This window comes from Crocuta crocuta, unplaced genomic scaffold (assembly GCF_008692635.1).
Source record: "Crocuta crocuta isolate KB4526 unplaced genomic scaffold, BGI_CrCroc_1.0 scaffold24, whole genome shotgun sequence".
Taxonomy (NCBI): Eukaryota; Metazoa; Chordata; class Mammalia; order Carnivora; family Hyaenidae; genus Crocuta; species Crocuta crocuta.
Genome location: NW_027530974.1, coordinates 15,592,062 through 15,615,105, shown reverse-complemented (window position 1 = coordinate 15,615,105; position 23,044 = coordinate 15,592,062). Strand labels below are relative to the sequence as shown.

Genomic DNA, 23,044 nt, shown 5'->3' with positions numbered 1-23,044 from the left:
TAACTGGAAAAAGAAATTTAAAGTGAGGGGATTTGGGGGGGAGGAGCTAAGATTGCAGAATAGGAGGTGGACTCTAGGCTTGTCTCCTCCCCTGAACACAGCTAGATAAGTCATTCTGAACACCCAAGAAATAGATCCGAGGACTGACAGAACAAACTACACTTGAGGGAGAGAAGAGGCCACATCATCAAAGGTAGGAGGTGCGGAGATGTTTGGGGGAGAGACAGTGGGTGCTGTGGAGGGAAGGAGCCCAGCCTGTGGACCAGGTGAGAGGGAACTAGGGGAGCACACAGGATCACACTAGGAAGACACTTCCCCGAAGCCACTGACAGAGAAAGTGAGAGGGGCTGATTTTCATGAGTTTTTGCCACCAGCGGAGCTCAAAGGCTGGAGTTTCGGAGGTCTACAGCACGGCTGGGGCCCACCCCTCGGGGTGCTGCAGTGCTCCGGCAGAGGAGGTGAGCAGGTAACCCAGGGGCAGACTGCGTGACCTGAGGATTGTCTGAGACTCCCCGAGAGAGACTTCTCGCCCTTTTTGGAGCACATCTGAGAGAGGTGGCTTGCCTCTCCGGGGACAAAGGAGCCAGCGGGCAACACTTCCCTCCCCCGCCCCTCAACATAGGCACAGAGACCCCTACTGAGGGAGGCTAACCTGGACGCTGGTTCTTCAGTGCAGTTTGCTCCAAACTCCATGCTCCCGCGTGCTGGTGCAGCCGCCTTTCTGGGTCAAATGTGCATCGACCCCAGCGAGCCAAGACCCACCCCAGAAGATCAGTGCGGGTCGCCACCACACCAGGTCCCTAAAGTTTGGAGTTTTAAAACTCAGCCAGCCTGGCTGGGATAGAGCCCAAAGTGTTCTGTGCTGCTCCAAACAGGCAAGCAACCCGGATACAGACATTGGGAAAACAGCAATCTGAAAAACACCTAGGAATGCATGAGGGGAAATTATTCACTCCTCTAGGAGGTCTTCCCTGATAGCAGCAAGCACAAACTCCCCTCACTAGGGACAAAGGAGCTGGCTAGTGCCATTTCCCTCCCCTGCTCCTCAGCATGAGCCAACTTCAGTAAACAGCACTGCACCAACACTGGCTGCCTAACCTGCTTGCGCCAAGCCCCAGCCCCCTGCACTCTGCTGGTACTGCTTTCCTCCAGGAAGTGGCCTGAGAATCAGCGTAGCAGGCCCCTCCCCCAGAAGACCAGTACAAAGGCCGGCAGGCACCAAGTCTGCTGACCAGAGTTCTCCAAATCTTCAGCGCTAATGGAAATAGCATCAGGTCTCTTAAGCAGACTAGAGCAAACCTAGTAAACACTTGCCACACTCTGGCCAAGATCCAAACACTCCGCACTGCAGGCAAGGAGAAACTCTACAGACGGATAACCTGAGGGATAGAGCAGCCATAACACAGCATCAGAGTGCATGCAGCATACACCAGCATGCAGCATGACCCCACTTACGTCAATGGTCAGATCATATAAGCAGAAAATCAAAAGGAAACAATAGTTTTGAATGACACAATGGGCCACATGGACTTAACAGATATATTCAGAATATTCTATCTTAAAACAGCAGAATACACATTCTTTTTCAGTGCACATGGGACTTTTCCAGAATACATCACATACTAGGTCACAGGTTAGGCCTCAACAAATACAAAAAAATTGAGATCATACCATGCATATTATCTGACCACAACATTATGAAACTTAAAGTTAATCACAAGAAAAAATCTGGAAAGACCACAAATACATGGAGGTTAAAGAACATCCTACTGGGGCGCCTGGGTGGCTTGGTCGGTTGAGCATCCAACTTTCGCTTAGGTCATGATCTCGCGGTTCGTGGGTTGAGCCCCGCGTCGGGCTCTGTGCTGACTGCCAGCTCAGAGCCTGGAGCCTGTTTCAGTCTGTGACTCCCTCTCTCTGACCCTCCCCTGCTCACGCTGTCTCTCTCTCTCTCTCTGCTAGAAATAATAAAAAAAATAAATAAATAAAATAAAGAACATCCTACTAAAGAATGTATGTGTGTATATATGTATATACATATACACACATGTATATACACACATATACATAGAAACAAATGAAAACATGATGGCCCAAAACCTTTGGGATGCAGCAAGAGCAATCATAAGAGGAAAGTATATAGCAATACAGGCCTACCTCAGAAGCAAGAAAAATCTCAAATAAGCGACCTAACTTTATACCTAAAGGAGCTAGAAAAAGAACAAGGAAGCCTAAAGCCAGCAGAATAAGGGAAATAATAAAGATTAGATGATAAATAAATGATACACAAGCAAAAAAAAAAACCCAGTAGAACAGAGCAATGAAATCAGGAGCTGGTTCTTTGAAAAAATTAATACAATCAGTAACCCCTCTAGCTAGAGTTATCAAAAAGTGAAAGAACCTAAATAAATACAATCACAAATGAAAGAGATGAAACACCACAGGAATATAATTATAAGAGAATATTATGAGGGACACTTGGGTGGCTCAGTCAATTAAGTGTCTGACTCTTAGTTTCAGCTCAGGTCGTGATCTCACTGTTTGTGGGTTCAAGCCCTGCATTGGTCTCTACACTGCCAGTGTGGAACCTGCTTGGGATTCTCTCTTCCTCTCTCTGGCCCTCCGCCACTCACTTTCTCTCAAAATAAACAAACTTAAAAAAGAGAGGAAATATTATGAAAAATTATATGCCAATAAATTGTGCAATCCAGAAGAAATGGATAAACATATAAAGTACCAAAACTGAAACAGGAAGAAATAGAAAACTTAAACAGACGGATAACCAGCAAAAAAATGGAATCAGTAATCAAAAATCCCCCAACAAACAAAAGTCCAGGGCCAGACGGCTTTACAGGGGAATTCTACCAAACATTTAAAGAGGTAATACCTATGCTTTTGAAACTATTCCAAACAATATAAATGGAAGGAAACCTTCTAAACTCATCCACAAGGTCAGGATTACTTTGATTCCAAAACCAGACAGACTCCACTAAAAAAAGAGAACTAAAAGCAAGTATCCCTGATGAACATGGATGTAAAAATTCTCAACAGAATATTAGCAAATTGAATCCAACGGTACATTAAAAGAATCATTCACCATGATCAAGTGGAATTTATTCCTGAGTTGAAAGGATGGTTCAGTATTTGGAAATCAATGTGATACACCACATTAATAAAAGAAAGGATAAAAACCATATGATCCTCTCAGTATTTACAAAAAAAGCATTTGACAAAGAACAGCATCCATTCTTCATAAAAATCTTCAACAGAGAAGGCTTAGAGGGAACATACCTCAACATAATAAGAACCGTACAGGAAAGACCCACAGCTAATATCATCCTCAATGGGGAAAACTGAGAACTTTTCCTCTACGGTCAGGAACAAAACAGGGATGTCCACTCTCACCACTGTTATTTAACACACTACTGGAAGTTCTCGCCCCAGCAATCAGACAACAAAAAGAAAGAAAAGGCATCCAAGTCAGCAAGGAAAAAGTCAAACTTTCATTATTTGCACATAACATGATACTCTGTGGAAAACCTGAAAGACTCCGCCAAAAATTTGCTAGAACTGATATATGAATTTAGTAAGGTTGCAGACTATAAAATCATGTACGTGGGGTGCCTGGGTGGCTCAGTCGGTTAAGTGGCCGACTTCAGCTCAGGTCATGATCTCACAGTTCATGAGTGTGAGCCCCACGTCGGGCTCTGTGCTGACAGCTCAGAGCCTGGAGCCTGCTTCGGATTCTGTGTCTCCCTCTTTCTCTGCCCCTCTCCTGCTCACACTCTGTGTCTCTCTCTCTCAAAAAAAGATGAACATTAAAAAAATATTTTAAATAAAATAATGTACAGAAATCTGTTCTATTTTCATACACCAATAGTGAAGCAGCAGAAGGAAAATCAAGCAATCAATCCTATTTGTAATTGCACCAAGACCCAAAAGATACCTAGGAATAAGCCTAATCCAAGAGGTAAAAGATCTATACTCTGAAAACTATAAAACACTTATGAAAGAAACTGAATATTACACAAATAGGCATCCCATGCTCATGGAATGGAAGAACAAATATTGTTAAAATGTCTATACTACCCAAATGAATCTACACATTTAATGCAATCCCTATCAAAATACCACCAGCATTTTTCACAGAGCTAGAACAAACAATCCTAAACTTTGCATGGAACCACAAAAAACCCATAAGCCAAAGCAATCTTGAAAAAGAAAAGAAAAGCTGGAGGCATCACAATTCTGGACTTCAAGCTGTACTACAAAGCTGTAATCATCAAGATAGTATAGTACTTGCGCAAAAATAGACACAAAGGGGCACCTGGTGGCTCAGTTGGTTAAGCATCCAACTTCAGCTCAGGTTGTGATCTCATGGTTCATGGATTTGAGCCCCATGTTGGGCTCTGCACTGACAACTTGGAGCCTGGAGCCTGCTTCAGATTCTGTCTCTCTCTCTGTCTCTCTGTCTCTCTCTCTGCCCCTCCCCTGCTTGTGCTCACACTCTCTCAAAAATAAATGAACATTAGGGGGTTCTGGGTGGCTCGTCAGTTAAGCGTCCAACTTTGATTCAGGCCATGATCTTACAATACGTGAGTTCGAGCCCTACGTTGGATCTGTGCTAACAACTCAGAGCCTGGAGTCTGCTTCAGATTCTGTGTCTCTCTGCCCCTTCCCCTCTCTCAAAAATAAGTAAACATTAAAAATAATTAAACGTAAATAAATTAACATTTTTTTAAAAGATTAATGGAACAGAATAGAAAACCAGAAATGGACCCACAATGATATGGCCAGCTCTTCTTCAACAAATATCCAATGGAATAAAGAGAGTGTCTGCAACAAATAGTGCTGGGAGAACTGGACAATAAGATACAAGAGAATGAAACTGGATCACTTTCATATACCAAACACAAAAATAAATTCAAGATGGTTGAAAGACCTAAATGTGAGACAGAAAATCATCCAAACACAGAACACAGGCAGAAACCTCTTTGACTTCAGCTGGAACAACTTCTTACTAGTTTCCTGAGACAAGGGAAACAAATGCAAAAATAAATTATTGGCACCTCACCAAGACAAAATACTTCTGTACAACAAAGGAAACAACAGAACTAAAAGGCAGCTTACAGAATGGGAGAAGATATTTGAAATGACATATCTGGGAAAACATAGCTAATGACAGCATATTTGAGAGTATTTGAGAAATATGACTATGGACTATGGGTTAGATAATAATGTTGTATTCATATTACAATTTCTGTTTTGTCAACTCAGCTGTGTTACGTAAAATAAAGTCCCTGTTCTTAAGAAATAAACATCAAAGTATTTAAGGGTAAAGGGACATGATGTCTCTAACTTAGTCTCCAATGGGCCAGAAAAAGAGATGATGATGGAGAGGTAGGTAGTTAGGTAGCTAGGTGGGTAGGCAGGTAGATGGATAGAAAACATGCTTCTAGGCACAATATAAACTATTGCTCGATCTGCAAAGGGATAATTGTTGTTCTTTGTACCACTTTTGCAACTTCTCTGTAAATTTGAAATTTCACTAGAATAAAAACATTTCAAAAAGTAAAAAAAAAAATGAAATGACATATCTGAAAGAGGGTTAAAATTCAAAATATGTAAAGAACTTATTAAAACTGAACACCCAAAAAACAAATAATCCAGTTAAATAATGGGCAGAAGGGGTGCCTGGGTGGCTCAGTCGGTTTAGCATCTCACTCTTGATTTTGGCTCATGTCCTGATCTCATGATCATGGGATCAGGCCCTGCATTGGGCTCTGCACGGGGCATGGGGCCTGCTTGGGATTCTTTCCCTCCTTCTTCCTTTGCCCCTTCCTAACTTGCTCTCTCTCTTTCTCAAAAAAAACACAAAAAAACAAAAAACGAAAAACAATAAATAAAAAAATATGCAGAAGACATAAATAGATATTTTTCCAAAGAAGACATACAGATGGCTAACAGACACATGAAAAGATGCTCAATGTCACTCATCATCATGGAAATGCAAACCAAAAGTACAGTGAGATATCACATCACACCTGTCAGAATGGCTAAACTTAACAACACAGGAAACAACAGATGTTGGTGAGGATTCGGAAAAAGAGGAACCCTTTTACACTGTTGCTGGGAATGCAAACTGGTGCAGCCACCCTGGAAAACAATATGGAGCTTCCTTAAAAAGTTAAAAATAGAATTGTCCTATGATCCAGCAACTGCACTACTAGATATTTACCCAAAGGATACAAAAATACTAATTTAAAGGGATACATGCACTCTGATGCTTACAGCAACGTTATCAACAATAGCCAAATTATGGAAAAAGCCCAATGTCCACTGAACGATGAATGGATGAAGGTGTGGTATATGCATACTATGGAATATTGGCCATACAAAAGAAATCTTGCCATTTGCAACAACGTGGATGGAGCTAGAGAGTATTATGCTAAGTGAAATAAATCAATCAGAGGAAGATAAATATCGTATGATTTCACTCATGTCAAATTTAAGAAACAAAACAGATGAATATAGAAGGAAGAAAAGAGAGAGGCAAACCATAAAACAGACTTTTTTTAGGTTTATTTATTTATTTTGAGAGAGTGTGTGTGTGCACGCGCACGTGAGTGGGGAAGGTGCAGAGAGCAAGGAAGAGAGAAAAAAATCCCAGGCAGACTCCGTGCAGTCAATGCAGCACCTGATGTGGGGCACAGACTCCCAAACCATGAGATCATGACCTGACCCGAAATCAAGAGTCAGGTGCTCAATTGACTGAGCCACCCAGGTGCCCCTAAAAGAACAGTTTAAAAAGGGAAACAGGTTAACAAATATTAAAAATAAGCTAAGAAGAAATGGTACAGATATGTAGAAAAGCATATTTGGATGGCTTCTTCCTGTTTAAAATTACTCTTCAGTCCACTCAAACTCAGCACCTGGGCTCTTTCCACCCCTCTTTGGTCTGTCCCCTGCGCCCCTTGGTTCCCAGGTCGGGGGTCTCCAGGTTGCATCTTGTCAGCCAAGATAGGTGGCTGTAATTTATCGTTCTCTGCTGCCTCCTGCTGATCCCTGCTTGAGAAGAACTTCTCCCATTTTGACACAGACCTCCGTCCCGGCTTTATCCACCACTGGTGTCCTAGTAGTTAGTCCCCTGAGAACCTTAATGCAGAACAATTGCTCCCAAGAAGCTTGGCAAACTGCCTCTGCTGACCAGGTCTCGCTGCTGGCCTTGCACTGGTACTTTTGAGACTCAGCCTTTCCCGCTCCCAGATCTGGGCTGTCCACCACGCAGTCCCTGCCATAGCACTCGGTACCATTCCCGTGCATGGTGAACCCTGGGCAGTCACAGTGACTCTGAACTCTAGGCTTTCTTCTGCTTCATTCTGCATCATTCATGGGGGCTTTCAGGAACCCACAGGAAGGACCAGAGCTTTTCCAGAGCCTGGTGCCCATCTGTCTATTCCCTCTGACCTACCAACGCAAGGCTGGGAGGGCACCAGAGGAGAAGCAGAGCACCAGCCTGGGCAGTCTCAAATTCTCCCAGCCTATCTTAGCTTCTACTGGTTTCGCTAATGTCTTACCCCAAGACATGGGGGGCTGGGTCTCCTCTTACAGGCCAGGAAGCACCCAACTCATAGGCAACAAAGGCAAAAATAAACAAGTGGGACTACATCAGACTAAAAAGGTTCTGGAGAGCAAAACAAATGATCAACAAAGTGAAATAGGATGGGGGAAAATATTCGCAGACCACACATCTGGTAAAGAGCTAATATCCAAAATATATGAGGAATTCATACAAGTCAATAGCAAAAACAAAACAAAACAACCATCTGAATAAAAAATGAACCAAGGGCGTAAATAGACATTTTTTCAAAGAGGATAATCAAAAGGCCCACATGTTTGTGAAAAGGTGCTCAACATCAATAATCATCAGGGAAATTCACACTAAAACCACAATAAGGTATTACTTCATATCTGTTAAAATGGCTATTATCAAACAAACAACAACAACAAGAACTAACAACTGCTGGCAAGGCTTGGAGAATCAGGAACCCTGGTGTGCTATTGGTGAGAATGTCAATTGGTACCATCAAGATGGAAAACAGCATAGAATTTCTTCAAAAAATGAAACGTACAACTACCAGGGGCTCCTGAGTGGCTCATTCGGTTGAGCATCCACCTCTTGGTTTTGGGTCAGGTCATGATCTCACAGTTTGTGTGTTTGAGCCCCGCATCAGGCTCTGCTGCTGATAGCATGGAGCCCACGTGGGATTCTCTCTCTCCCTCTCTCTCTCTCTCTGTCCCTCCCCTGCTCATGCTCCTGTTCTCTCTCTCTCAAAAATAAATCAACTTTAAAAAAAAAAGTAGAAGTACCATATGATCCAGCAAACCCACTTCTGGGCATATATCAGAAGGAAGTGAAATCACTATCTTGAAGAGATATCTATGTTCGTTGTGGCATTGCCAAGACATGGAAACAACCTATGTGCCAGTCAATGGATAAATGGATAAAGAAAATGTGAAGAAAGAAAGGAAGGGAGGGAGGGAGAGAGGAAGGAAGGAAGGAAGAAAGGAAGGCAGGCAGGCAAGAAGAAAAACATGGTGTCTATATACAATAGAACATTATTTGGCCATAAAAAAGAAGGAAATCTTGCTGTTTGCAACAACATGGATGGACCGTGAGGACATTATGCTAAGTGAAGTAAGTCAGACAAAGAACGACAAATACCATATGATCTCACTTATATGAGGGATCCAAAAAACCCAAACTCAAAGAAATAGCCTAGATTGGTGGTTGCCACAGGTGAAGGATAGGAGGTGAGGGAAATGAGTGAAGGCGGTCAAAAGGTACCCACTTCCAGTTATAAGATAAGTAAGTTCTGGAGATGTAATATACAGTATGGTGATTCTACTTGACAATATTCTATTTCATATCTGAAAGTTGCTGAGAGAGCAGATTTTAAAAGTTCCTCATCACAAGAAACATATGGGATGTGATGGGTGTGTTTTGTGGTGGTAACCATTTTGGAATGTATACGTAATATCAAATTGCTATGGTGTACACCTTACACTTACACACTGCTTTGTGCAAATTATATTTTCATAAAGCTGGAGAAAAGAAAAGAAAATCTTAAACGGCTGATCTCTCTACTTCTAAGCTCGTATTTCTCCCACACTTCATATTGACAGCAGAGCTCACACCTCTGTTCAAAGAATATTAAATGCCCCCTCTGTAGCGTGTCTTTTATGTGCATCATCCCATTTAATCCTTGGTACAGTCTGTATGATAAACGTTATCAACTCCATTTTGCAGATGAAGAAATGGAAGAAAAAAGATCTGAGAAAATTTCTCGAGGTTGGGTGGCAGGTGAACAACACTACCAGGCGGGTTTTAAGTTTGTCTGACTCCAAAGTTCAGCTCTTTCGGTTGAACTGTGCTGATTCTGCTTGATCTGACTTCAAACCACCCTCACGAGTCTGCTTCTTTCAGTTGTGTCCTTGCCCCAGGCTCGCTGTCCTATCTTTAATTTCTCTCCAAAATATGCTTATCTATAGCTCCAAGGCTCATGCTCTTTGATCAGTCTCAGTGCTTGCCCTCTTATTTTTTAATGTTTATTTATATTTGAGAGAGAGAGAGAGTGGTTTTTTAATATTCAGATTTTTTTCTCAAAAGTTTTTGATTATTTTGCATCATCATTGTGTTTCCATGCTTAGGTTGCCCAGTAGACTTTTAATTCCTTTTCCATATTTACCCACCACTACCCTTCCTGTGCCCCACATACAGTCAAGGGTTTTGTAAAGTTCTTAGATGTATGTCAAATTGTAACGTTTTTAATTTTAAGAAACGAGCTGGCGTGGGTTTCACTTATATTTCAGGTTACGAATTTTCTCTTTAATCAATATTCATTGAAGGAAAGGGTCCTAAAAATACAACAGTAGAATGCATTTCCATCAGTCAATCCATCAAAGCACAAAGTCAGAATAAAATAAGTGATCAAATCAATCAGACATTGTTCCAAAACAGTTACATATCAGTTAATGGGAACTGAGACAACTTTTTGTCTTTGTGGTATAAATCCGTGATTTCAGGGGACGTTGGCCAAAGGGTACCTGAGACCATTCACTGGGATTTACAAAGAAAAGACCTCTGGCTGTATGTTTTGCCTCAATGATTTATCTACATTTTCTACTTGTACTATAATATTTAATTATAGTAGATCTATAGCATGTTTTAAAATTGGTTAGGGAAAAGTCTCTCCACTTCTTTTTTTTTTTAATGTCTTGGCAATTTTCATATGATTACACTTTAAAAAATTTTTTTAAGTTTATTTTTGAGCAAGAGACAGAGCAGGAGTGGGGGAGAGGCAGAGAGAGGGTGACACAGAATCTGAAGCAGGCTCCAGGCTCTGAGCTGTCAGCACAGAGCCCAATGCAGGGCTCGAACCCACAAGCCACCCAAGTGCCCCTCATAGATTACAGTTTTAAATTTAGAATAATTTGTGTGGTGTAGTGAGGTAGCATACTGTTTTTGTTTAAAAGATTATTAATTTTTTAAATGTTTTATTTCTTTATGAGAGAGAGAGAGAGAGACAGTGTGAGCAGGGGAGGGTCAGAAAGAGAGGGAGACACAGAATCCGAAACAGGCTCCAGGCTCCGAGCTGTCAGCACAGAGCCCGACGCGGGGCTCGAACCCACAAACCGTGAGATCATGACCTGAGCAGAAGTCAGACGCTTTACTGACTAAGCCACCCAGGCGCCCCTGTTCAGAAGATGTTTTAATGAGCTGGTTGAGATAGAAAGATGAGGCTCACTAGGCTTGCCTGGAGTGAGCTGGTTTTAGACATCAGGTGATTAAATGGCTGGGCATGAGAGATGAAGAGGATTATCACTTTTCAGTAGTGGTAAACATTGGAATATTAAAACTCTCAGAAAATACAGGGGCGCCTGGGTGGCTTAGTCGGTTAAGCGTTCGACTTTCGCTTAGGTCATGATCTCACAGTTCGTGGGTTCGAGCCCCGCGTCGGGCTCTGTGCTGACTGCCAGCTCAGAGCCTGGAGCCTGTTTCGGAGTCTGTGACTCCGTCTCTCTCTGACCCTCCCCTGCTCACGTTGTGTGTGTGTGTGTCTCTCTCTCCTAGAAATAAATAAAACATTAAAAAAAATTTTAAACTCTCAGAAAATACAGACATTTTGTATTATAAACATCCTTTGAAATGAACATCTAAGTTCCAGAACAGGAAGGAAAGCCCTGGGAAGAAAAACAATTAGGAATTGGAAACCAAAGACAAATGGAGGTAGGGGACAGAGACAATCCATTCTTACCCCAGGACCTGAAACCTTGAGTTTTAATGTCTATGAGATAAGGCATTGGCCCATTTGACGTAGAGAATTGGAACCGAGATGCCTGCATTGAAAGAGGGATGTTTGAAAGGCTACATTGTTAGAGGGAGGGAAAAAGGATAAACTAAAAAAAAAAATCCACACACTGGCATAAAGTGATGTAAAATTCTTCACGTATATGTGTGTTGGTAGGTGTGGATGTAGGAAAAGTTTCCCTTAAGAATTTGTAAACACACACCTACCTGAGTGTGAGTTTTTACTTCCATCATGCAGTAAGAACTCAAAGTTAAGGTAGTAACATAAATAGTGTCCTGGAGTGGTGAACTTCTGGAACACCTACATGGAACAAATCTAAAATCTCTTTGGTGAAATAAGCCCTCAACTGAGGCCACATGGACATTCACATATGAAGCCCTGCTAAAGATGAGTTCACAATAAAAAATTACAAACCACTAAAGTAAACATCAGGAAGGAAGTCAGCAGATAGAAGAGCAGCAGGATTAGCATCTCAAGAACTTAAGATATAGGGGCACCTGGGTGGCTCAACTGGTTGAATGTTTGACAGAGGTCATAATCTCACAGTTTGTGGGTTCAAGCCCCATAATGGGCTCTATGCTGACAGCTCAGAGCCTGGATCCTGCTTCGGATTCTGTGTCTCCCTCTCTCTCTGCCCCTCCCCCATTCATTCTCATTCTTTCTCTGTCTCTCCCTCTCTCTTCTCTCTGTCTTTCAAAAATGAATAAATGTTAAAATAAAATAAAATGAAAGACTATTAAAGAAAGCACTTCAAGAAGAAGGGAATTAAACTCAGAAGGAAGAAATGAGAGCCAAGAAAGACTGGTGAGCAAAGAAAATGGTCCTTGGGTTGCCTGAGTGGCTCCATCGGTTAAGCACCAGACTTCCACTCAGTTCAGGATCTCACAGTTTGTGAGTTCGAGGCCCGCATCAGGCTCTGTACTGACAGCTCAGAGCCTGGAGCTTACTTTAGATTCTGTCTCCCTCTCTCTCTGCCCTTTCCCACTCATGCTCTGACTTTCTCTCTCCTTCAACGTTAAGTAAACATTAAGAAAAAAAACAAAGAAGGCGCCTGGGTGGCTCAGTCGGTTGGGTGGCAGACTTCGGCTCAGGTCATGATCTCACGGTTCGTGGGTTCGAGCCCCGCGTTGGGCTCTGTGCTGACAGCTCAGAGCCTGGAGCCTGTTTCGGATTCTGTGTCTCCCTCTCTTTCTGACCCTCCCCTGTTCATGCTGTCTCTCTCTCTCTCCCTCTCTCTCTCTCTCAGAAATAAATAAAACATTAAAAAAATTAAAAGAAAAAAACAAAGCAAGAAAGAAAGTTGTCCATATTTGGTTAAATCTAAACAAGCATCACAATACAACTTGAATGAATGGGAGTATGCAAATGAAGTGTAACTAGAATGTGGTCACGGTGTGTGAGGAGAGGTCACATGAGTGAAAGCACTTGCATTGTTTTGAAGAAGTCTAGAGATACTGATCAATTCAGAGAATTTATGTTAAAGTTTAAAAGTAACCACAGAAGAAAGGAATGAAGGGAGGGGAGGAGGCAGGAAAGAAGGAAGAGGAGGGAGAGAGAAAATGTTATAGTTTACAAACCAATAGAAGGAAGGGAAAGGCAGGGATAGCAAAACCATCCATCCACTCAGAAGGTGAGCATGAGGTCACCTGGGTGGCTCTGTTGTTAATCATCTGATGTTGTTATGCATCTGACTTTGGCTCAGGTCATGATCTCATGGTTCCTGAGTTTGTGTCCCACATCGGGTGAGCTGAGCCCTGCTTTGGGTGAGCACAAGCCCTGCATCCGTTAAAACATGAACCCCACTTCAGGTCAGCCCTGCCCCCCTCTCTCTCTCTCTCTGCTCCTTGCTCACATGCACCCCCCTCCGCTCTCTCTCTCTCTTTCAAAAACAAAAACAAACAAACAAACAAAAGAATGAAGGGGAAAAGCAGCATAGAAAAAGCAAAGTAAATAGAAAGAACAAAGTAAGAAGATAAAAAATCTAAATAAATCCATCACAATACATGCAAATAGTCTAAACTCATATTTTGTCCAAGAAGAATGTTTTCCCCCAAAGATGACTGCCCTGAGAGCATGTGAGCAGGTGAGCCTAGGAAATGACTCCATTGTAGGTGTAAAGCAGGGAAGGGGTGGGGGCCATCCCGTGCTAAATTAGATGTTCACTTACACCTGCACACTTGTTCACTGCACAGAGTTGAGGCCCAGTGGTTCCATTTCTCTAGATGATAAAGCTCTGGACACCTGCGGAGGCGGAAGCAAGAACACCCCCTGGTTGCCCAGGCTGGGAGAGAACTAAGATCGTGTGTGTGTACCTGGACTCTGGAGTCACCTTCTTCTCAGCCATGGCCCTCCCTCCAGGCTTCAACATCGCCAGGAGCCTCCAGGAGCCGCTCTTCCCAGTTTCCAGAAATCCCCTCTCCAGGTCCGTGGGTTACAGCTTTCTCTGACTTGCTAAGTGAGTTATCGCTGTCTTATTTGTTTGCCCACTCCCCAAACTGTGATAAACCCTTTGTCCCCTGTTGTCTTCTAGTGGCTTCCTACCCTTAGCAATTCATCGTTAATGCATTGCTGTCCCATATGTTGGGTTTGGGGAGGAAGAAGATACGGAAGAGCAGGATTAATCTGCCATGTTTGACCAGAAGTCCTTGACTGAGCTCTTTCTATACCACACTTCCAATGTACACCCTGCGAAAACTTGAAAGCCACAGCCACTAATTTGAGGCATTGTTATGGAAGAGGAATTTGAATTGTATGCAACCCTCAGTGTATAGAGCAATGGGTGAAAGCTCTCAGGGGAAAAAAAAAGTTAACTTTCACAACCGAAATTTTGAAACAATCAGAGATGTAGTAGGAGGTCAGAGAGCATAAGAACTCGAGTCATCCCTTTCCCATCAATTGTTCTGGAAACACAATAACACTCTTGTTCAAGTAATTACCTTCAGTTATTTTTGGAGATAAGTAGTAATGCATGTGGGTAAACACCTGAGTCACTTTTTTACATGGGATCATTCGTGTCTTCTGGTCAATGAAACTCAGGGTCAAGGACCAAATATAAAGGTTCTTCCTTGAAGTATGTGAAAACTCTGGGTAGAGCTCATCGGAGTTAAGTGGCCATTTAGACACCAAATTTGTTCTGCTTGGAGCTTGGGAAACAGTATAGTTTAGTGGCTTTACAGTCAGAATGAACTGGATTCAAAAAAGTCCGTAATACTTGACAGTTAGGCAAGTGAACTTAGGCAAGATACTTAATATTTCTTTTTTTTTTAAATATTTTTATTTCTAGGAGAGAGAGAGAGAGACAGCGTGAGCAGGGGAGGGTCAGAGAGAGAGGGAGACACAGACTCCGAAATAGGCTCCAGGCTCTGAGCTGGCAGTCAGCACAGAGCCCGACACGGGGCTCGAACCCACGAACCGCGCGACCATGACCTAAGCGAAAGTCGGATGCCCAACTGACTAAGCCACCCAGGCGCCCCTGATACGTAATATTTCTAAGCCTCAATTTCCTTATCTGCAAAATGGGAGCAACAACACAGGCTTCATGGGAAGAAGATGAAGTGAGATGCCACTAGTGAGCCTGCTATACTGTGAAATTCCAGTACATGTTGTTTCCCTTTCGTGGTCCTTACATCCCCACCATCCTGATGCTACCAATCTTTGCTGGCGTTAATCAGAGAGAAATAAGAGACGAACATTCAGAAGGAATAACATGACTTTTAAAAATCATTCCATGAAGACAATGCAAAAACACACCCCAAATAGTGTAAAACTCACTGGAATTTAAGTCAGGAGACACGGATTCTATCACTAAGTCACAAAGTGGACTTTGAGTATAAAGCCTCCGCTCTCTGGACCTCTGTTTCCTGTAACAAAACACAAGTGGTGATTCAGAAAATGTAGGAGGCGAGTGAAGTAAAAACTATGGAAAAAATGATCTGCCATTTTACAACCCCCACAAAGAGTAAAGTCTTCTTTCAAAAATACACAAAACTGGGGCACCTGCGGGGCTCCGTCGGTTGAGCGTCCAGCTTCTGCTCAGGTCATGATCTCACAGTTTGTGAGTTCGAGCCCTGCATCCGACTGTGCTGACAGCTCGGAGCCTGGAGCCTGATTCCAATCCTGTGTCTCCCTCTCTCTCTGCTGCTGCCCTGCTCAAGCTCTATGTCTCTCTCTCTCTCTACAATAAACATTAATTTTTTAAATAAGTAAATAAATAAATGTTTATTGTTGAGAGAGAGAGAGACAGTATGAGCAGGGGGAGGGTCAGAGAGAGAGGGAGACACAGAATCCGAAGCAGGCTCCAGGCTCTGAGCTGTCAGCACAGAGTCGGACACGGGGCTCGAACTCACAGACTGTGAGATCATGACCTGATTCCAATTTGGATGCTTAACTGACTAAGGCATCCAACACCCAAAAAATAAACAGTTTTTTTTTAAAAAATATTACGCAACACAAGGATTGGGGGGAAATTGGCTTTTCAGTCAAGAGAGCACTGTTGGCAACACTTGCTGAGTTTCCCTAAAGATCAGGTCCATCCAGGCTCAGTCCCCAGCACAGGACCCAGCTCCCTCTCAGAACAGCTGTCACCAGGGGACCACTCTCCACCCCTCAGTTCTGGAGAGGGTAAACCCAGGTGGTCTGGGCACCTGCAGAGGCTGGAGAAATAACTCACCCCTTCATTGTGGGACCGAGCTAGCAACACTCTGTGGTCCTTCCAACCCGTGAAGTCTGATTTCTTTGGTTCCTAACTCCGTATCTGTGTCAGCCGTTCAGGAAGAAAGGCCATCTTGTGGAAGAAAACTAGTTTCCTTTATTTAAATTTTCAAAAAAGATTTTATATTTAAGTAATCTCTATACCCTGTGTGGGGCTTGAACTTACAACCCCGCGATCAAGAGCCACCAACTGAGCCAGCCGGGCGCTGCCGGTTTCCTTTATTTAGTCTCTAGTAGAGTGTTCTGCAGACAGTAGGCATCTGTGATAATATTTCCTGACCAATCAACTTCACAGAGAAAGATGTCTTTCTCAGTGATGTGAATCTGGCATGAGATATTATGTGTCAATGTACTTTCCTGAGAAAAAAGTTATTGGAAGTTGCTTAGTCTACACTCCCTTCTCTGCCACGTGTCCAGCCTGCTCACCTCCCTCATTCTTCAGGCTCTTTGCTCTGTTATTTGATGTGGAGCAGGATTCTGATGTCATAATAACACACATGACATTTTTGGTGAGACAGGTCAGTAATCCTCGCTGACTTTAAATATCAACAACCATCCCAGGGCGGGAGTCTTTGCTACCTGTACTGGTGAATAATTTTCCACTGATGCGTCTGTTCTCACTCCTTAGGACATACTCCTTTTAGAACTCCAAGCCAAATGTCTCCTACCTCCCTAGTCATATTCACGTATTTTTTTTTTCTTCAAAGGTGAACTGTTCTCTCCAAACCAATTAAGAAAGTATTTGGCAATAATTTAAACAAATCAATATAAGCAGTTTTAAAAAAAATTTACCTCTTGGGGCGCCTGGCTGGCTCAGTTGGTAGAGCATGTGATACTTGCTCTTGGGGTTGTGAGTTCAAGCCCTGCGTTGGGTGTAGAGATTATTTAATAAAAAAAATAATAAAATCTTACTTGATAATTTATCTACTTTGGGAATATTATCTTAATTGCTTAGGCCATTCTTCTGGAAGTATCCCCAAGCCATGGAAAACTGGACTGCTTAGATGTGCTGATGATTCTTTGTAAGAACCAACCAGCATTTTGGTCTCTGGGAAATAGTTTTGCTTTTGACACAGGATGGAGATACATTTTGGGCATGGCCCCGATGGGTGGGTCGGACTCAGGTTCTCTTCTCGGAACCTGGACAGGACACCAATGGATGAGAAAAGTGGGATAAGAGCTAGATAAGACGTGGGCGCCTGGGTGGCTCCGGTGGTTAAGTGACTGGCTTTTGATGTGGGCTCGGGTTATGATGTCACAGTGCATGAGTTCGAGCCCTGCATCGGGCTCTGTGCTGACAGTATGGAGCCTGCTTAGGATTCTTTCTCCCTCTCTCTCTCTCTCTGTGCCTTCCCTGCTTTTTCTTTCTCTATCTTCTCTCTCCAAATAAATAAACATTAAAAAAAGAGCTAGATCAGAGGTAATGGGACACATGATCATCCTCATGACCTCCCCTTTGAAAGATGTATACAGAACTCCACACTAGATGTTTGGGTCCATGCAAGGAATTTTTAACCAGATATTGTCACTCCAGGGGTAAGGAAGAAAAGGAAAGAAAGGGTCAGAGAGCCAGGGCAACTGGGTGTGAAAGAAAAATGATAGAGTTTGTTAAAATACATATTCCTTCTTTAAAATGTTTTTTATTTATTTCTGAGAAAGAGAGAATGAAAGGGGAGGGGCAGAGAGAGGGAGACAAAGGATCTGAAGCAGGCTCCACCCTGTCAGTATAGAGCCCAATGTAGGACTGGAGCTCACAAACTGAGCTCATGACCCAGGCTGAAGTCGGACACTTAACCAACTGAGCCACCTGGGTGCCCCAAAATACATATTTCTACTTCAACTTCAGAGGTTCTGTAGATCTGGGATGGGGCCTGAAATTCCATGTTTTTAATGTTTCCAATCTGAAGCCGATGCCAGAATTGGTGGTCTACTACGGAAAGGAAAAGTCTATGCCTCAACAAATCAGAATCTCATTTGCTAGCCTGGCTTTGAAAAAGAAAAGGCCTGGAGTCCTTGGGTGGCTCAGTCAGTTAAGCATTGGACTTCAGCTCAGGTTGTGATCTCAAAGTTTGTGGGTTCAAGCCGTACGTCTAGCAATGTGCTGACAGCTGAGAGCCTGGAGTCTGCTTCAGATTCTCAGTCTCCCTCTCTCTCTGTCCCTTCCCTGCTTGCACTCTCTCTCAAAAATAAATAAATGTTAAATTTTTTTTTAATGAAAAAGAAAAGGCCCTGGGATGTTAGGATACCTTCCTCTATTTTCTTCTTACCCTCCTAATCGCTTGTATTCATTGCCTCAGGGGAAGAATAAGCCAGGGTGAAAAGGAAATAATCTTCCAGCATCTTCCAAAAACCTAAGATCCTTAAGGGGATTAGATACACCGAAGAATTGTTGTTAGAGAGCTGGANTGAGAAAGACTGGGGGCGGGGGGGGGGAGAGAAGAAGGGCACCTGGGTGGCTCAGTCATTAAGCCTCTGAGTTTGGCTCAGGTCGTGATCTCACTATCAGGTGAGCTCCGGCCCCACTTTGGGTGAGCCCCGCTTCTCTCTCTCTGCCCCTTGCTCACTTGCACCCCGCTCTCTCTCAAAATAAATAAATAAATAAATAAAAGACTGAGAAAGATATTCTAGGCAGAGAGAATATTGGGGGGTGGGGATGGAAGAAAAGAGGACACCTCTGTCCCCTCTAGAGGGACTGTGTTCCCTTCCCTGGGGGAGGGGCTCTGGGGAGACAGCAAAGCCTGAGCTAGTCTGGAAAACTCCACAGCAAAGCCCACCATGCTTCACTCCCCAAAGGCAGACCCCCAGCAGTACAGTAAGGACCCAGAGAGAGAGAGAGAGAGGGAGGAAGAGAGAGAGGGAGGAAGAGAGACAGCTACACTGGGCATCAAGGCAGGTGGGGCCTTCAAGGGCTTCAGGAAGTGTTTGGAGCCTTAGTATGGCCCCGGGTGACACACATCCCTGAGGGGAACAGGGAAGAGCAAACACGTGAACTGGAGGGGCCAGAAGGCGGGGTGCCTGGGCAACCGTTTGCATGAACAGACAACATCAAGAAACAGTTGCGCTCCGCCCACCCCCCCCACAGCAGTATGTGAGCCCTGGAAACAGTTCTGGAAAAAGAGGGGGGCACAGTTAAGACTTGGCATGACTGACTTTGCTTCGCTGTCTCTGAAAAAATGGGGTTTTGAAACGGATTCTGTTGAATTCAGTATGCAGTTACATTTCTTGCATCCCTGAGCTGTGGACACGGGATTCGTGCGTGCTGCGCTAGATGCTAAGCAAGTAGATCATGGCGGCCTCCCGTGATTAGCCACTAACAGCTTGGAGCAGGTGTGTGTGCTGGAGGGGAGGCTGCAACGTGCTTATACCTGGGCTTCTTACGATTCCAATCAGTAGCCAGCATGCCTTTTTTTTTTTTCCAGAGAGAGAGAGAGACAGCGTGAGCAAGGGAGGGTCAGAGAGAGAGGGAGACAAAGAATCTGAAACAGGCTCCGGGCTCTGAGCTGTCAGCACAGAGCCTGACCCGGGGCTCGAACCCACCTAACCGTGAGATCATGACCTGAGCCAAAGTCAGACGCTTGACCGACTGAGCCACCCAGGCGCCCCCAGCATGTCTTAATTCCAAGCTGAAGATCACGTAGAGAGTTGTAAGTCATTCTCTCTGATTCTAATTCAAGACATCTTGAAATAGAACCAAGAAGTAGGGTGGCCAGATTTAGAAAACAAGTGGTCCCATGCAGTATTGGCAGTATTGGGGACATAATTTAAAAAGTATTCATTCTTTTTCTGAAATTCAAATTTAACTGGGTGTCTTATATGTTGTCTGGCAACCCTACAAAGAAGGGAACTCACTTAGAGGTATCTGGGGTCCAATAAGACATCTGCCCAGGCACCCCAGTCTGGCTAGCAGAGGCCCAGTTGATTGCGGAAATCCCTGCTGAGAAGCAGCTGGACATACCTGTGTGAGACGAGGCAGCATGTCAGGGGGGGCAGCAGCTTCCCTAGACGTCTCCTGCCCCACTCCCTCCGTTCACCCTGCCGGTGGGTAGTTCTAGAACTCGTCTTGGACTAATGAAGAAGGTACAGGTTTGGAAATCTGTTAGACCTGTGTTCAAAGCTCATCTCTGGTGTACGATTTTGAGGGCACTACTTAACCCTTCTCTTTTAGACTACTCTCCGTAAGACTTGTAAGGATGAAAGATAACGCACAGAAAGCACCCAGCGAGGTGTGTGGCATACAGTGGGCGTCGCATAGTGCTCTCATTTCATGCACTTAGTTACTAAATATGAATGCAGGAGACTTTAGATCATATTCCTTAGTCTCTTCCTTGCTTCTAAAAGATGCTATTTCATGCCTGCATGAATTAACAAAATAACTACAGTCATTTGGGGACATACTTGTTCTGTTGCAACCTTTGGCTGATGTGTCTCTGTCTGGAGTACACATTTCACAGTATCTTATTTTTTTAAAGATTTTATTTTTAAGTAATCTCCATACCCAACGCGGTGCTTGAAATAACAACACTGAGAACAAGAGGCACATGCTCTACCAACTAAGCCAGCCAGGCGCCCCCTACTATACCTTCTTTTAAGCCTTCTAGAATTTATTTACATCTAAAGAAAGGAAGGGCACCCTCAAATTGTACTCATGTTCCCTGGATGAATGTCCTGATCACAATTCCACTGAGCCTGGGTTGCGGGAACAATGATGGTTTATAGGAAGATTCTACCTGCATGACAAGTTATTTAAAATGGAGAACATCAGGGGCTCCTGGGTGGCCTAGTCGGTTAAGCGTCCGACTTTCGCTCAGGTCATGATCTCGCGGTTCGTGGGTTCGAGCCCCGCATCGGGCTCTGTGCTGACTGCCAGCTCAGAGCCTGGAGCCTGTTTCAGTCTGTGACTCCCTCTTTCTCTGACCCTCCCCTGCTCACGCTGTCTCTCTCTCTCTCCTAGAAATAAATAAAAGACATTAAAAAACATTTAAAGAATAAAATGGAGAACATCAACTTAAAGCCTTTTATGTCATATATATTTCCCCAAGGACAATCTCTGCATAAGTGTATATTCAAAATACTTAAAAATAGGGGCATCTGGCTGGCTCAATTGGTTAAGTGTCTGACTTTGGCTCAAGTCATGATCTCACGGTTCGTGGGTTCGAGCCCTGCGTCAGGCACAGAGCCTGGAGCCTGCTTTGGGTCCTGTGTCTCCCTCTCTCTCTGACCCTCCTCTGCTCACACTGTCTCTCTCTCTCTCAGAAATAAATAAAACATAAAAAAAATAAACTAATAGTTCAACCATCTCTACTTGTCCCTAAATGGCAGGACATATGTCATCATCATGTTTCTCTCTGCAGAATATATGGCCCAGGATAAAATAAATATTTGTTGAACAGTATCCCAAGGTTTTAAGTATAGATCTTTCTTCATCCCTTTACTTCACACTTCCTATTTGGGAATAATCCCTGAGAAGATGCACCATCTTCATCTGATTGTGGAAAAGTGATTTTCTTCTGTTTACCTCTGACACTACAATTAGTAGATGGTCTGCGATAAGTTGTATTGAAAAGGAAAAGAGGGAGATCAAAGGGGTTTTAACCCCAAAAGATTATTTTAACAAATTTTACTTTAAAGTATTTTTGAAACATGCAGAAAAAAATTCTGTAACATAAAAGTTGTTGAGGGATATACATATGGTGAAAGCTTCTATGAATATGTATTCATCCAATCAATAAACTCATCCAATTTGTGCCTGGTCCTCTGGATGTAAAATGTGAGGGAACCGTGAGGTGGCAATAAGGAGGGTCTTTTCTTTCAAATGTATTATTCATGAGTCCCCTTCATTATTTAGCGCGTTAGTAAGTGATACCCTGCACTCTGTATCTGTGAGGTATCAGTCATCTTTCCCTCATTTATCTTACAGCTTTTGAAGTTGGGTCAACAAGGAGCCAGTCTGGACTCAGAGGATTGACCGATGGAGGGAGAATGCACCAAAGGTGAGTTCAGGTCAGCTGTGGACCTGGCAGAAGTTTCCACCGAGTTTTTAGAAATGGCTAGTGTGACGCTTGGTCAGAATTTAACATGTGCTCCCTTTCTCGTCTCAGCCCTCCCTCTCCTCTCTTAGAGCGCTCCGTAAACGTGTCCCCTTTTTCTATCCGGCTCACACGGATAGGAAGTTATCGGTGAACGTTGCTGACAAATCTAAGCAAATGATCTGACCTGTCTTGTTTAGATCTGACATAGAACCAGCCACTGGATTCCTCTTTTCTTTAGCCTGCAATTAAGACGGAGAGCTTCGAAGAACTGTTGTATTTCTTTTTTCCATCTCAGTTTTTAATGCTTTTCAAAGGATCCAGTTCTAAAGTTAAATTTGCTTGTAAACCCAAACCCAACCTTAAGAGAAGGTAGATGCTGGTACCCGAGGAAGCCTGGCTGCAAAGAGGAGGCCCAGAGGACGAGGAAGGAGTTAATACAGAGGCATATTCCCAGTGAAAATAGAAAAATGGCTTTTCCTTCCCAAATATCAAGTCCTAGCATTCTTTTATTATAGATTTGTCTCCTTACCACCCAGCAGGAGAGTGCTCCCGGATTGCAGTCGCTGAAGTTCTGCACGGGACCATCTAGCACGAGAGAGATGAGGGATCATACTCCGATGTTAGCAGGCATGAAGCTAAAATCATTGATCTCATTCCACTTCAGCTGCAAGGGACGGGCCTAAAAACAGGTGTTTCTTGTAGGAAGTGCTTATGAGTCACTGCTGACTCATAGCGGGGGCAAAATTTTATGACCAGGCAAGTGAAAAAGCTGGTTTAACTGTTACTAATTTAAAGCATCTAAGTTATGGCTTGGATTTAATTGTGGCTGGTGGAAGCTGTTTGGTGCTTGGTTCAGGCCTCTGCAAAGACTGATGGTCTGCTTTGATGTTTTAATTCTATGCATAGTGTACTAAACCCTCACTTGAGAGGTCG

At 43.5% G+C, this 23,044-nt stretch overlaps 1 protein-coding gene across 2 annotated transcripts in view; it reads right to left on the bottom strand.

The window, feature by feature from the left end:
- Positions 1–16,485, bottom strand: part of LOC144236473 (uncharacterized) — a 23,929-nt gene extending 7,444 nt beyond the window's left edge. For both annotated transcript variants that reach the window (XM_077770136.1, XM_077770137.1), the window contains exons 1-2: positions 16,042–16,485; positions 15,144–15,232 (exon numbers count right to left, since the gene is read on the bottom strand). In XM_077770136.1, the coding sequence (XP_077626262.1) occupies positions 15,144–15,232; positions 16,042–16,049 (97 nt within the window). In that variant the 5' untranslated portion in view covers positions 16,050–16,485. The remainder of the gene's footprint in view (positions 1–15,143; positions 15,233–16,041) is intronic.
- Positions 16,486–23,044: the final 6,559 nt, after the last annotated feature.